Source organism: Wyeomyia smithii, chromosome 2 (genome assembly GCF_029784165.1).
Source record: "Wyeomyia smithii strain HCP4-BCI-WySm-NY-G18 chromosome 2, ASM2978416v1, whole genome shotgun sequence".
Lineage (NCBI taxonomy): Eukaryota > Metazoa > Arthropoda > Insecta > Diptera > Culicidae > Wyeomyia > Wyeomyia smithii.
The window spans coordinates 236,405,366-236,421,584 of record NC_073695.1 but is presented as its reverse complement, the minus strand read 5'-3'; the positions used below and the strand labels follow the sequence as shown (position 1 = coordinate 236,421,584).

Genomic DNA, 16,219 nt, shown 5'->3' with positions numbered 1-16,219 from the left:
TTTCACTCAAGAGTGTCAACAAATATCAACCCTGGATACAACATTCGAAAGACGAGTGCAACAGTCTTAGAGAGTAGATTTTACAAACAAAGTAATATAACATATTCCATCAGTTTCCACCGTTTCATGTACTTTTAAGACACTTGGAATCGAAAACATTTTTCAAATATTCAAATTCCATGTACCTTCCGTGTGTGATTTTGCAAATGACATGAAAGCATTCAACATTTTCCACGAGACACAATCTTAATTTTGGTTGAGATAGGCAAAGGCCACACCACGGCTTGGGACTGTTTGGTAAGGTAAATTTTTTTTTTTGCACAGAGTAGTTTGATACATTTTGTAAATTTGTTTTGTAATATTTTGCCATTTTACTTATAATTTTTCCAATTTAACATTGCCACTTTAACGACAATGATATAACAAATATTATATTTTCTGGAATTTTTCTATTGGTATTCAGTGAAAAGTGATTTTTTTTTCATTTTATACTCATTTTTACACAATATTATGAACCACCCTATGTCGAATAAATGAACCACCCTAATGAAACATAATGTATTTGATGCTAGTTATACTGTATATCATTATACAAGCTATTTCGAGAGATTAGTGATCAATTTCAAAAGATGAATTCTAAACATTTTGGACTCCGCCTTCCACAATTGAAAACGTCCCAGAGAGTAAATTTTTGCAAAAAAAAATTTTTTTTTCAGGTGACACCAATTCTCGACGTTTCATGCGTTTTTAAGTCATTTGGCATCAAAATTTTTTTTTCGAAAACCGGGTGATTTTTCGGTTTTCAAGAAAGCCAAACTTCAATCGCTTTGCGCCACCCCATTTTAAGTCCGATTGAGCTGAAATTTTGCACAGGGTGTTTTTTCGGGCAGGTGAACATTTTGTATAGGGTTTTTTTTTTGAAATTTTCTGGTCACATTTTTTTCATACGATGATTGGCGCCCTAATGCCCCTAGCCACCTCCAAAGTGCGTCAAGTCTTCACAAGCTTCAATGAGGTTCTGAGGTAAGCAAACAGAGAAACAATAAATTCGACGAGAAATTACTCTGCAGTCTTTTGACGCACTTTCGCACTTTGGCTAGAGGCACTTACCTTCACAGGAACGCTCAAAACGCTATAATCTTTATTTTCTTTTAAAGTTTGAGGGTAAAACCTGTATTGATCAGTGCATTTAACTTCCGTGTAAAATCCAAATAATTTTACGTTTATAATTAGTACAATAGGTTTTCTGTTTATTCGAAATTAAGATAAATGAACCGAAACAATAGTAGAGGAAATTTGCGTCAGCACTGAAGTAACAAAGAAAATTCAAGACAAGTCGAGAAACAACCAATAAATATCAATAATTGTTCAGTTATTCACGAACGAATATACTCAATTTTGTGGTTAATTAAGGACATCGAACAAAAAGCACTTTGCTTAAATACAAAGTATTCTTCTGCAATTCATAAACCCTATTGATGATGCCTACCAGGCGGTTAAACCTTTCCGAAACGACAGCCGCTGTTATCGCGTCGTCGCCGTCGTCGTTGTCGGCGCTCCGGGTAAGTTGTGTCAAAAACTTCAACGTAGTGGGAAATTCTCCTCATTCCCGCTAGTGGAGGGTGGAAGGAGAAAAGATAACATTTCATCAGCCTGTGGCTGCCTCAAGCTGCGAGTGATAGTGATGGCAATGGCAGCCGCAGCTTTGTCCGTTTCTTTCTGATCTTTCACTGCTGCTACTGCCGCCTGCCAGCCAGCCATCGGCAATGAATCAGAAGGCTGTCCCACGCACTTAACTCGACACGACCCGAGATGGCGTGGCAGCAAACGCTCAGTATAGCACCGCCGGGATGATCTTCGAACGAGCAAGAGGTATTTTTACGCGAAAATCACACACGCAAACATGCACACATGGAAATGGCGCGTTCTCCCTGGGGAGTCTTCTAACGGTTCTCCGGCTAGTCAGCATGACTTACGTCTGTAGACACCCTTAGGAATTTGCGGTATTCTCAGTTCGTGCTGCAAAAGACGATACCGGAGCAGGTCACGCAGCTGCCAAGCTCAATTTCTGCTATCAGCAGTATCATCTTTCGTCGATGTAAATCGTTTTCAAGGAAGAACTTCTTCTTCCGGGGCTATTTTTCGACGATAAGAATCTCTTGGCGAAGAACAGAGCGGAAGTACTTGACTTTTTTTTTTATTTACATTGTTTGCCCGAAAGAAATGTTATCTGCTATTTGCACGAGTTTGAGTTTAATCGGCTTCTGGTTGGTAGAAGGGAAGATCTTAGCGAAACTTTCGCCCCATTATTTCGAAAGAACGCTCAACCGTAAGAGGAAATAAGAGGAGCTCTGATTTTCTGGTGCAGTGCAGTTTGACTGGCATTTATGTGTAAAGTTTGTTCGTTTATGGGATCCAGGCCGACAATATCGGGGACGGAAGTCGTTTCAAGTGTTTTGTTTGCTCAATGATGTGTACCTGGTTAGACAGATTTGAAGCGAACGCATTGAAAGTTGTTTCTCTGTGCAAACTTCATACAATTCAAATGTTACTTTCAGTAGAATAATCTAGTTCTGATTCGACTCCAACGGGGTGCTAAATCCATTCGAATCTCCATTCATTCAGGAGAATTGATCCATAAAAACCCCTGCTAGCTTTCAGTTGAATGATCTTCACTGTTGTCATCTCGTGGGTCCGATTGCTTTATGCTGGTAGCTGCAGTTACAAATCAGTTCACATTTACCACGCAAATAAAAGAGGGTAGCTTCTGAACCTATTTATTTGCCAGCAACCGACACAGCAGACAACAGGTCTTGATTTTCTGTTCCGGTGCCAGCAATCGTCTTCACTTTCTACTGGACGGGTAGAGTGGAAAATCTTTTACCACCCATCTTCTATTGTTATGAAGCTCAGTGTTCACAGTGCCGGCAGCGCTAGAGCTGCAGCAGTTTGTACTAAGTGAACGGATACAGATACGCTGCATATGTATATCCTTTGAAATACAGCTACACTTGGGTGCTGGCAGATAAAGAAAATGCTCGGAAAAGCTTGACCATACTCTGCGCTGTTCTTTTTCGCCTAGCTTTGAATGAAGTGCTTACTCTAGCACAGGATGTCACTTTTAAATAAAGGCAGTCAGGTGGCCCATAGATAGTACGAATTTGACCCTCTTATCTCCAACACGATTTCACAAAAAAACTCAATGTCCCCATACACGCATACATTCTCGTCTTTATTATAGTATTTACTTTTTATCATTTCATCCTTTTGGAGGATCCTCAAATTTTGAACTTAACAGAAAATGGGAAATGGGAAAAATGACCTCTTCTTTTTGATAAGGGAGCAGAAGGAAACCGCGAAAAGTCAGGATGTTAGCAAAAATTTATCGTCAAACTGGAAGCGTCTCGTGCGCACCAACATGGGAACTTTTCGCTCCATCCAGCATCTGGCAGTTGTATTTTATTTTCCCATTTTCCCAGGCAAAACAACAAAGACATTTTGCTCCATTTGGCGGCCTCCCGGGGAAGAACACACGCATCCCAAACCATTCCAAATTTGTGAAGGTTCAGCGCTCGCAGTTGATTCAAAAAGGTACAGATTATGGAAGGTCATTCCATTCCGGGTACCGTATTGTCTTTCCGAAGCATTATTTGGGTGCTCAGCTCTCATGGAATGGAACCAATTTAATGGAATCTGGCTGAAACGTTGACAAATTTTTATTCATATTCAACATTTCTAGAAAGAATTCTAATCGAAAATAGGCTTGTCGTGTATCAGTTTTCAAACTTGTAGTAATGGAGCGACCTATCTATCGGTAAGTCATCAATTGAGCTGAATTGACATTCTGCCTTCAAAAATTATTCTGTGATAAAGTTGGAATAATTTTCTACGTGTTTCTAACAATTGTTATGATATTTAATTCATTTAGCAATACATTAATCACTCGCGAAGCTGTTTTTAAGAAAAATAAAACACACCTATTTAAAATAGATTCTCCACAAAAAGAAACATTTCTCCACGTTCAAAACCATTTTTTTTTTTGACAGCATTCCAAATGAGCTGTCGTTTTTTGGATAATATACATTGCAAATTCTTTTTCTTTCATTAGAGCGCTACTCCAAATCCCGGTAATTAAAAGCCATACCATTAGGTAGTGAAAATACCGCAGCAGAACTTGTCCCCTCAAGGTAAATTTTCCTCGATGTGTTTTTATTTATGCAATGAGGAAGTTAATAAGCCCATAAGCAAACAGCTCGTGAAATATTTGCAACCACCGCCGCCTTCACATTGTGAGTATGGCTCATTTTCTGCTCTCAAGAGCACTCACTTAACATCAAAGCCTGTTCAGCGCCCGACGATGTTGATGATGATGATGATGGTGGTGGCAATGACGACAACGCTGACGATGTTAATGATACATTCAATCTAGTGAGGACCAACAAAACAGCTGAGGAAAAAAAATAAAGAAGCAACCCCAACTTACTTCTCTCGTTTAGGTTTATCTTCCGGGCTGTCGTCCTTCATGAAGGAAGGCTGCAAACTGAATCGTCTCCTCAGATGTCGTCCCTTCATTTTGCCGGCTGTGCTGAGGAAAAGCTCCTCCTTCCTGATGGTGCTTTTATTTTTTGCTCGCTCTTGCGTTAAACTCTGCTGCTTGGCTGTCTGTTATGTTAGTTCTATGAGGAGAAAAAGTGGACACCGGATGTTGAGTTTTTCTTCCTGGACACGATATTCTATACGGAGCCGCTGTTTGTCTGTCGTTCTCGGTGAGCTTTAATCAAGCTTCTGCCACCGTACCGATCATTATTCTTCGTCTTCGTTGCTTCCACGGCACTCGGTCCTATAAGCGGGCGTTCGTTGCTGCACTATCGCCCCCGAGGCGTAAACTGTTCCTGGCCGTTGGCAAAAAGGTGACTGGCCTGGAAATAAACGGAGACAAAAGGCGGGATTAATCAGAAGATGTTTATGCGCTGTTTCGCTGCTAGCATAACTGCCCCAGTTTTGCGTGATGGGAAATCACTTCTTGGGAGGCGGGGTGATGGAAATTGATTATGCTAATATTTGCGGATGGCGTTATGTCTACATGCCCCTAACGAGTTTGTGTCCTTACGGATCGAGAAAATTTCGCGCCTTGTAAATATACAGAACAAATTACACATCAAATGCTTGGAAAAATATGGTACGAGGAAAGTTCTGTTGTTTTATACGATTAACTTATGAATGCAAGTTTAAAAGTTTTGCTTTGCATTTATTAATTAAATTGACAGTGTTTTTTCATGGGTAAAATTATTGATTATTTTCCGATTCATTATTGTTGGATAGAACCCAATTCCTCAGCTAGAGCCGCTTCCGTAACTGGGCTTCAACTGATGCGAAGATGATATGCATGTAATTCAATTAGGCTTACATTGGCAGTCATGCGGAATGAAAACCCTGCTTGTAATCAAGCAGCACGTACGCGCTGAGAACAAAGTTCAGGTCACGCAGAACGGGCAAACGAACGAAGTTTCCACTGGTGTTGCTACGGCGCTGATGCCTCATCCGGAAACGTATGAATTACCACCCAACCGTGTGCAGGGAGCGATTCATCAATACCACTAATGAACACACGCACACGAAAAGCGAAGACGTTTGGGAAATCGAATTGTTTATCTAATGGTTTAAGCCATCAAAAGACCCTTTTTGGGCAGACGAGCTTTCGTGTGAACAGGTCTCACTTTTCGTACCTAAAATTTTTAGTGGAGCTCTGGATCACGTTGTTAACATTGTTGTTGCCCCACCTGATTGCAATATTTTATCCAAAGGTTAAAATATTCAATTTTTAAAACGGTTGTTTCCTGGAATTCGGAAAGGTTAAAAAGGAATCGATTTCAAATTGAGTTCAGAACAGCTAAAATAAAAATGCTCCTAAGACAAGAGAAAAGGCAAAAGAATTATTCCAAATTTAGATCAGAATGGGGAAGAACGATTCTGAAAAACAACTAAATGGTCGCAAAAAGAGCTTCGAATAGCGAAAATCACTTCTGAAAAGGCCAAAACAGAAAATGGTTGCAAATTGAGAAGAATAGTGGAAAAATGCTTCTTAAGGTCGGAGAAGAGAATGATTTCTAAAACACTGTTGAAGTCAAAACGAATATAACAATAAAACTCTGAATGTAGCTCAGAATGGCAAGGAAAACGCCACTTAAATAAAATAATCTCAAATTGAGTCGAAATGGTGAAAAACTCTTCCGAATATAAACGAAAAAGATTATCTCGAATTTAGCTGAAACTTGCGAAAGCAGGGCCAGATTTGGGTGATGAGGGGGCCGGGACAGATATCATCGTGGGGCCCTTTTTTCTTAGAACATTGAGTGGTTATTGTGAAATGGAAAGTAATGAGCAAATAAAAGGTCAACTTCTTGGCTTCCCGTGTAGTTCATCTGGCCTAAGATTAGGGAAGCGCCTAAAGCCGGTAGGCCCGGGGCATTTGCCCCCTCAAATCCGGACCTGGGCGAAAGCCTTATCTGTAGATCAGCCAAGACCATGACAAGAAATAATCCCAAATTAAGTTCAATTCGGGTTGTAAATTAAAAAAAAAAAAACAGAAAGAAAATGTTTCCAATTAAGATGAGGACTGAGTGCAGGATGGCGAAAAAGATTAGAAAAGAGAGGCTGATTTTTAATTAAGCTCAGAAAAAAAAGCATCTAAAGATCAAGAAAGACCACAAAACGGAGCTGAACTAAATTGATCTCGGGATGATGAAAAGAGGCTTGTTAAGGCCAGAAATAACCTATACAGGAAATAATATCCCAAATTGAGCTTAGAAAAGCGAAAATAATGTTTCTGCAGGGTAAAAAAGAATTGAAAACGGCTCTAAAGACAAGACAGAATTTAAAAAAATGGTTCCATATGTAACTCAGAGTTGTGAAAAATGCTCCTAATGGCCAACAAAGTGATATTGTCCCAAAACTGAGCTCAAAATTGAGAAAAAATCCAGAGAAGACCACAAAAAGAAATGATCTCAAATTGAGGTCAAGGCGATACAAAAAGATATCTAAAGTCTAAAACTGATAAAAAAAGGAATGCTGAAATGGCAAAAAACATATCTGAGATCAGAAAAGGTCAAAAAAATGATCCCACCTCAAGCATTGTTGGTGAACGGCTGGACAGTGCGTACCAGTAGTCTACCCGTACTAGGAGCTTTGCCGGAAAGTAGAGGAGGTACGGAGGATTAGTGGTCGCAAGGCACAGTACTACCAGAGCGCCGACACAACCAACGAGCTGGGTACCGGCTTTATAGTGCTGGGCCTGATGTGGAGTCGTGTAATCAAGTGGCAGGCGATCAGCGACAGGTTGTGTTTGTAGAGAATAAAAGTCCGGCTCTACAACTACACTATCCTTAATGTGCACAGCCCTCACGAAGAAAGACCCGATGTAGAGGAAGAAGCGTCCATATACCACGCGCGACATCGCTTAACCCCGCGGCCCAACATCAAGCAGCTTCGGGACTCCCAGGCTGCCGAGGAATACGCGCAACTGCTCGAAGTGGTACTACCCACGGCTGAGGGGCTTGGTGCACATCGCCTCTCGAGGACGGTTGGTGCAGCATTCACACAGCTATCGTGGAGACTGCAACAGTGACACTATGTGCCTCAAACCGACATGTGCAACGACGCAGATAAGAACCTTCTCACGGATGCCAGTGAGGTCGTGGACGTACTTCGAAGGTGGAAGGATTCGATGGATACCTGAATGGCGATATAAATGTCGCGAGTACAACCCCAGCAAATAATTTTGTTGAATAACAGCCTATTCAGCAATAGTTCGCCCAAAATTCACTCAACAATAGTTTAATAAGCTGTAAATCAACAAAATTGTTTGCTGGTACGTGCCCATACATCACATTTTTATCGACGTCACGGAGGCCTATGATACAGTCGATCGAGAACAGCTATGGCAGATCATGCACGACAACGGATTCCCGGATAAACTGAATCGATTGATTAAGGCGGAAGTGAGTGATGTGCTACGTGCATGTTTCGGCAATACTCTCGAACCTCTTTGAATCGCGCAGAGGGTTGAAACATGGTGGTGGACTTTCCTGTTTGCTGTTTAACATCGCCCTTGAGGGTGTGATCCAGAGGGCGGGCATCGACACGGATGACTTTGGCATCATAACAAGTAACTTTGCGAAGGCGGAGGAAACTTACGCCCGACTAAAGCCGTAGCAGGACGAATCGGACTGCGAATAAATGCGTCGAAAACGAAATAAATGCGAGCGAGAGGCTCCAAGGAGAACAACATCAGCCTCCCAACTCACGTCCCTGTAGATGGTAATGAACTTGTAGTGGTTGACGAGTTCGTGTATTTGGGGTCATCGTTGACAATAACATCAGCAAAGAGATCCAGGGACGCATCCAGGCTGGAAATCGTGCTTACTTTTCACTTCGGAAGACTCGTCGATCGAGTTGAGTGCGACGTCGCACGAAGTTGACGCTGTATAAAACCCTGATGGAGTACAGACGGACGAAGGAGAATGACGATGGCGCATGAACCATGAGCTGCATGCGCTGTTTGGAAAGAACCCCATTACACACCAGGCGAAAGTCAATAGGTTGCGGTAAGCCGGTCACGTCGCAAGGATGACGGATAAGAATCCTGTGAAATCATTGCTCTCCAGCAACCCTGCCGGCACCAGAATTACAGGGACGCAGCGTGTACGATAGCTCGATCAGATCGAAGGAGGCTTGCGGGTTATAAGCACAAAACCGAGCAACGTGACATCTTCTTGATACAGTACGAGCCACCGTCTCGTCTAATTGGTAAGCTCAAAACAGCGGAAAATCGCTTCCAAAAATTTAGAAAAGGAAAAGCAAGGATATCAAATTGAGCTCTTAGCCAGAGAAAGCCCGCAAATGTCATAAAATTTGGTCCCAAATTGAGCTCAAAATGACGGAATACTCATCTGATGACCAGAAAAGATCACAAAAAAAAGATCCCAGATTTTTCTCAGTATGGAAACAATTGCTTCAATCGAGATTACGATTAGAAAAGGCCAACAGAATTGGTCTCAGGATAGCGAAAAGAGCTTGTAATGGCTAATACAAAAAATGACCCAAAATTAGGCACATAACGACGGAAAAAACTGAGAAAGATCGGCAACACTGCTTTTATAAGTGCAGAGTCAATTCTCCATTAAAAAAAAAACTAATTCTAGTGGTGCAATTAGGACTACAGATTCACGTGTGATAGTGGAAGTGACCTCTAAAACGATGCTGCTAATGATGAGTACAGTGTACAGGCAGGCAGCAGTTTAAAAGTAATCGTTCTGTTACTTTCAAAATTGTACTTCATACATTGGAAGTGACAATCAAAAGTAGCGTCATTTGCTTCCTCCCCTTCCAACATGAAGGCTTGCATGAAAGCTTGTTCGCATGTCCGAAGGACAGACAGTGCTGCTGTTTCCGCCGTGAATGGAGCTAAAGCAATGCAACTTAATTTGACTTTGTTTTTTGCTTATGTTTTTCGATTCATTATTATTGATTTTTGTTTAATTTTCTAGGCGATCGATTTACACATTATTTATTTATTACTAGTTTGGCATTTTGTCAAAAATTTCAGGTTATAAATTGGTACATACGTATATGGTAGATTTATTCATTTAGTTATTCATTTAATTGTGTTGTCACTCCTCTATTCAATGAATATAACATAATAGTAAATATGGGTCATTTTTTTAATTTAAATGTACAAAATGAATTGAAAGTCTGAAAATAATAATAGAATCTATAAGTTTCCAATATTATTATGAAATGATGCTTACTGAATGTAAGCCGGAATGTACTGCAAGTATTCATTCATTAGTCAAGTAGTTATTCTGTGAAGGGTCTTTGGAAGAACGGTAGAGCTAACACCTTCTAGATCCCGAAACTAAGATAGTTGCAGAAATGAAAGGTAATTCAAACTGTTTTTTTTTTTTCATATATAACAGCAAGACAGCGGGATCTAGAAATAGGTTTCCACACACACACACACACACACACACACACACACACACACACACACACACACACACACACACACACACACACATGATGACGAGAAACACCGAGAAAGAAAAAGATCTAAACTCAAGCCCAAAATTGCGCAAATGCCTTTATAAATTAGAAAAGCTCAAGAAAGATGACCCAAATAAGCTTAAACTGACAAAAAACGCATCTGTAGACCAAGAAAGTTTGAGTTCAGTATGAAAAAATCAGAAAAAATTAAAAAACAAACAGAAAAAAATTCAAAAAGAAAATGATTTCAAATTAAAAGGAGCAAGGTTACAGAGTCCACTTTGATAGGTGGGTGGCCGTGGGTTCAAATCTTATTAGAGTCAGGCCATCGCCACAAAAAGGATCATTTCTAATTTCTTATCGAAAAACAGTCATCGCACGATAACGCCGTTTGGGGCGCTGTCATGCAATCTCATACATATTTTGTTGTTCCCAAATTGACACCTGCACGTATGCTGGCGCTGATGTCGATATACAAGTCGCAGCGCGAACACGGCAGCATTTGGTGAAGTACTGCAATCACTCGAACGATGATTTTATTGAAAAATTATTCAAAGTGTTATGTCTGTTAGTCTGTGATGATACTGCCAATAATTTGAAGTGCGAAGTACAGAAAACACCTCGGCAATATCACAATAGATCAAAATGTCTCCGGTCGCAGTGATGAGTCCACACAGAGAAAAAAAAGAAGAAAAGAGGAAGGAAAAATGGTGCCTCTAAAAGGTCAGTCTAGGCTTGAATTTTTGAGAACCACAAACGTTTAGAACCACAAACGTTTAGAATATAATCTTCTTCTGAAAAAAAAACAAAAAAAAGATCCTAAATTAAACTTAGAGCGCAGTAAAACGCATCTTGAGATCCGGAAAGATTTCAAAAAGAAAAGATCCTAAATTGATCTCAGAAAGGCAAAAAAAAATATTTCCAAAGCAAAGAGCAAAATGAGCAAAAAAAATCTAAAACGCTTCTGTAGACAAGGAAAGGTTTTAAACGTAGCTTAAAGTTACGAAAAAATGCTTCCTAAGACCAAAACGAGAAAAAAAACGAGTCCAAATGGCGAAAAATTCATCTGAAAACCAAAAAGAGACCAAAAAAAGAAAATTTTTCCAAATTGATTTTAGAGTGCACAACAAGGTTTTTCTGAGAAAAAAAAAACCTAAAAAGGAAGCTCGCGACTCAAGCTCAGAATGGGGAAAAAGGGATTCTTAAGCAAGAATAGATAAGAGATAAGAACGATCCCAACTTCTGCTAATAATAAAAAAAACCTAAATTAATCCACCTAGTGGTCAGACCCAGCCTTTCTCATTCAAACTTTTTCTTTGTAAAAATAGATTTACATGGACGCTTCAATCCAATGTTTGATTCTAAAATATGAAATTTGACGTGATGTTTGTGCTTAAGAAAAAGCGTAATAAAAGCAATGACTTTTAATTTCGAACAATTTCATCACGGGCGATACCGGGAACGTTCAAATAGTACGAAATCACATTCAAATTATGTTGAGGCCACATATATTGATCGAAGCAGGTATAGTTTTAAATAGTCTTTGAATTTCTTTTCGTTCCATAACTTTTAAACCACATATCAAGTTGTTATAAAGTTAGTTATTCGTAAGTTTAAGAGATAACTCGTTCGTATGACACTAGTTATGTTAAATAATTCGTGTAATGAAATGGGAACGTATAGAGCAGCGGAATTATGAAACCACTTGTTCAATCATAATTCATCAGTTAACCCTTAACTAGCCCGTTCATCTGATACCAATATTGTTCGGTATTGTTCAAATATTACATTTCGATACATTACAGACGAAGTTACAGTCCGATTACAGTTGAATTCAATAGAGTGTTACGAGGTAGCTGGACCTCTCATTTGACACTAAGTTAGTGAAAATCGGTTCAGCCATCTCTGAGAAAAGTGAGTGAGTTTAGGTAGTCTTGTGAATATTTTTCTTTTCATAGCTGGATTTCACATTTTTAAACATAACAGTCAAAGTAGTAGTGCGATTTCAAAACAAATCAATAGGATCATATGGGGCAACTAGACCTTCCATTTGACACCAATTTTATGAAAATCGGTACAGCCATCTCTGAGAAACATGAGTGAGATTAAATAGTCTCGAGAACACGTTTCTTTCCATAACTTTTGAACCACATGTCCAATCTTTATGAAATTCAAAAGTTAAGGGTTTTTTAGGTATCCCGTTCATTTTAAATCAATTTTGTTCAAATCGTTTGCGTAGTTTCTGAGATATTGATGTTTCGTGATTTTTACATTTTGATACATAAACTCTAAACTAGAAATCCGATTACAATAAAATTCAATAGGGTCTTATGGGGCAACTAGACTTTTCATTTGCAATTAATTTCATTGAAATCGGTTCAGTCATCCCCGAGAAAATCGTGTGAGATTGGGAGAGCGTTACACACACACACATACAGAAAATGCTCATCTCGTCGAACTGAGTCGAGTGATATACGACATTCGGCCCTTTTGAGCACTTTTATACCTTTGGTTTTCTTAGTGATTGCTATACCTTTCTAGGAGAAAGGCAAAAAAGTTCACAAAAAGAATTTAAGATGGAGCAAAAACTTATCTGAAGAGGTGACATTCATAAATTACGTAACGTAAATACTACAAGATATACAGCCCTAGGGGTTGTATGAAATGGTGACGTAGGACAAATATACATATTGATTTTAACTCATGATTAACATATTTCACTACGCCTGTTATACACCGTGTATCTAACACAGGTATAAGGGCTCCACTTGCTATCGTATTAAGAACAAGAATGAAGTTAAATTTTCAACACGCAGTCTTTTGTATAGAATTGAGCGTAGATTGTTGTAATGAAGGCGTAGCCACGCAGTTTCAGGAAAGAGAAACGAAACAAAACACCTTCGATACAACTAAATTATTGTCATGAGCACCAAAAGAAAGTTTGTGCTTTTCTGATGCGAAAATAACTATTGATGCATTGAATGATGCTTGCGTATTTGTCCGCATAGCTCAAGCCAATCTCTCTAACATGAATGTTATTGAAATCACGTCCCCTAGTATCACCACATTCAATGGTGAGATCAAAATTTTTGAACGACAGACATCATATTGCGGAATAAGGTAGCTATACCGTTTTCGTGCAAGCTTAGACGGAAAAATCATGAGTGGCAATAATGCACTCGCATTTGCTTGAATACAGGTGAATAAAGTTATTTTGCTTTTATTTTCAGATTGAGTATTGAAGAAAAGTCTGATCGTAGGTGTTTATGAGTATGAAAAAACTAAGGAAATGTTACGAATGCAAAAAAAAATAAGTTTAAAACGGCATTTGTGAGTTAATAGTATACTTTTTCAATGATTTCTTGATTATCATCCCTTCACTGAAAAGCGAGTTTAAATATTTTCTTTTTGTGGTTATAAGCTTTATACTCTAGGATAAACTCTTAGCCAGAGGTTTATTTTAAATCTGTGATCGGTATTTGTTTAATAGCACATAATTGTGTTACTTGGAATAGAAGTGTAACATTTTAATTTTATTAGGATCGTTTCTCTGTCATGTGTATTGTAACACGTGGCACCTATCGTGATAGACTTGTTCTTCTATGTTTTCATTTATTATTCTACTCGTATGTCGAATAAAACGCATCATATCACATGTTGCCGAACATTGCAAACTACAAAGCCAGCATTTTCAGACAAACAAAAGAACAAACATCACTGTCAAACAAACACCCCATAACACCGCCGACGCTGCAGCAGTGGCATTTTTACGCTCGAACGAATGCGGCGGAACTGTTGAATCGTATTTTAGTTTGAACCATTTTTCGCCCCCAGCCTCGTGCCACATCCGGGATGACAAAATGTCACGGAATCACATCGTCAGCCAATCATACCTTGATTTAATTTTCGCTTTTCCAAGAAATACGCTCAGCGATGCAGCTGGGAACTCGACCTGGGGAGATTCGCTTGCCTGCAGTGGAATTGCAGCGTCGTGGGGATGTTTTCTGCTTTCCACGCACAACAGAGAGTGGCATTTTCTAACCCGCCATCAATCCTTGTGTTGTTATTGTGGTAAACATTGTGTTGCCGCACCAGAAGGAGCTTCAAGATTAGCAGCTGTGATTCGAGAAACATGGCGACTTTGTCACATATCCCAACGCTGAGCGAAAGCAATTTTATCTCGTTACGGATAACGAATATAGCGGATTGTTTCGGCTGACAACGCTTAAGCTTAATTCAATTCGAAAAGGGGACAGGTTGGTTTAATTTCTCGCATTCCGAGCTGTAGGCTGCGCTGTTTTTAGGGAAAAAAATCACAAGAAGGTTGTGTGCAAAGCCACGACCGCAAGGTTGAAGTAGAATACTTTTACAAGAGAGATAACCCGGCTGCTTGCGTGTCAGTCATTTTTCCTAGTAAAAAAATGTTGACCGCTCATTGGCAGTATTGAAAATTCTGTGCAAACGAAGTTGAAGTACTACTCAATTTCAGTTTGCACATATAAATACGACCTCACTGAACAGGAAAAGTACAAACTCTTTGCGGCGCAAACAAGTTTCAACAGTCAGAGTATATGTACATGTGAATTCAAATTAAGATAATTAACTTTTGGTTAAAGCTCAGAACAGGAAAATATTATATCTTTAATTCATTTGTTTGGTTGTCCTAAAAATGATTCGATTTCTCCTACCTCTAGTAGAAGGCCCTTCTTCAGCGTCCCAACCAGAGGTTGGACACGTGTTACCTCTGGCTGCTTTTAAATTGACCTCCGTACTGGTACTTGGTTTCTTCGATGCACTTCCCCCATGCTGGTCCTTCGCGCGTTTCCGAGCATCACGCTTGTATTTTGCGTTCATATATGTAGACATAGCACTAATACACTTCCGATGGATTTCTCGATAAATGCACTCGTAGTCTCTTACCCGAGAATAATAAAACACTTCCAAGAAATGTTGCACTACTGCCCATAATTCAAAAATTGGCTAATATGCCGTAGGCATCAAATCGAGAAAAACGCCTTTGAAAGTTTTTTATCGGTACAACATATTTTGACTGCTCATGACAACTTTTTTATTGAGTATGTCACCCTTCATATATGCTGGACCCTTGCCGTTGAGTTGAAACAGAGAAATCTGTAGAAAAATTCCATCCGCCACGTATTTTTAACATAGTAGCCGTTTTTTCAATTATAAACGATAGGTCAGTTGACAAAACTGTGTGCAATTCGGCTAATATCCATACGATGTGAATTATATCGTACTCGTTGGTGATGCAAATGGTTTTAAATTCAATAAAACAACACGGAAGCACAAGTGAGGATGAAAAGGACGACGAGCCAATTGTTACGTGCGGCAATATAATAATATAACGAAAATATTATTATTCATGGTAATCTCACAATCCACTTTCCTATTTTTTCTCATCAAATCCAAAATGAAATCTGAATCTTATCTTTATTAATAGTACTCCTAATCAAAGAGCTAAATATCATTTTTTTAAATGTAAAGGTTTATGACAGAAGGAAACAGTCACACGTTTTGATCATTGGGTTTCGCAGTACAACAAATAAATTCTTGTAGCATCAAATATTCTTCGTGAAAAAGTCAAATTTGATGCAATGGCCTTACGATCGCTCACCTGTTGCCAGTAACCACCAAGCTACAACACACTTCCGAAAGTTAGAAGAAACACAGTTCAGTAATAATACACTGGTTCGTGAACATGCCACAGGTTCAAATTGGATATTGGATATTAGCCAAATTCTCAATTATTCTGGATATTAGCCAAAATTGTTTCACGTTTGCTGCCTTCCCAAATGCATTTTTTGACAATCGGCTTCCGTAGGGACCTTGTTTAGGGTGTGTACCATCACGAGAAACTGTTTTCTCGATTTTGGTAAAAATGGCATATTAGCCAATTTTTGAATTATGGACAGGACTAGTAAAAAGACAATTTCCACGTGTTGTAACGTGCTGGAGCAGGAAATCTATGTCTGTGATAGGGAACCTTCACGTTCACGAGGCATGACTGGCGAAACGCGTCTAATAATGCGGTAAAATTTTTAATGTCTTTTTGTGCAAATTATTGTACTCAGACAAAAACCTGTTTTGAATTGGATGAATTTTTAGTGAATAAACGTTAACCGTTTGTTATTCAAAGTTGGTCATGCTGATCGCAGCC

General features: G+C 39.2%; 1 protein-coding gene across 6 annotated transcripts in view; it reads right to left on the bottom strand.

Annotated features, from left to right (window-relative positions):
* LOC129720799 (GTP-binding protein Di-Ras2) overlaps positions 1-16,219 on the bottom strand; it is a 239,372-nt gene that overhangs the window by 45,418 nt on the left and 177,735 nt on the right. For all 6 annotated transcript variants that reach the window (XM_055672551.1, XM_055672547.1, XM_055672552.1 and 3 more), the window contains one exon: positions 4,484-4,919. In XM_055672551.1, coding sequence (XP_055528526.1) covers positions 4,484-4,572 — 89 coding nt within the window. In that variant the 5' untranslated portion in view covers positions 4,573-4,919. The remainder of the gene's footprint in view (positions 1-4,483; positions 4,920-16,219) is intronic.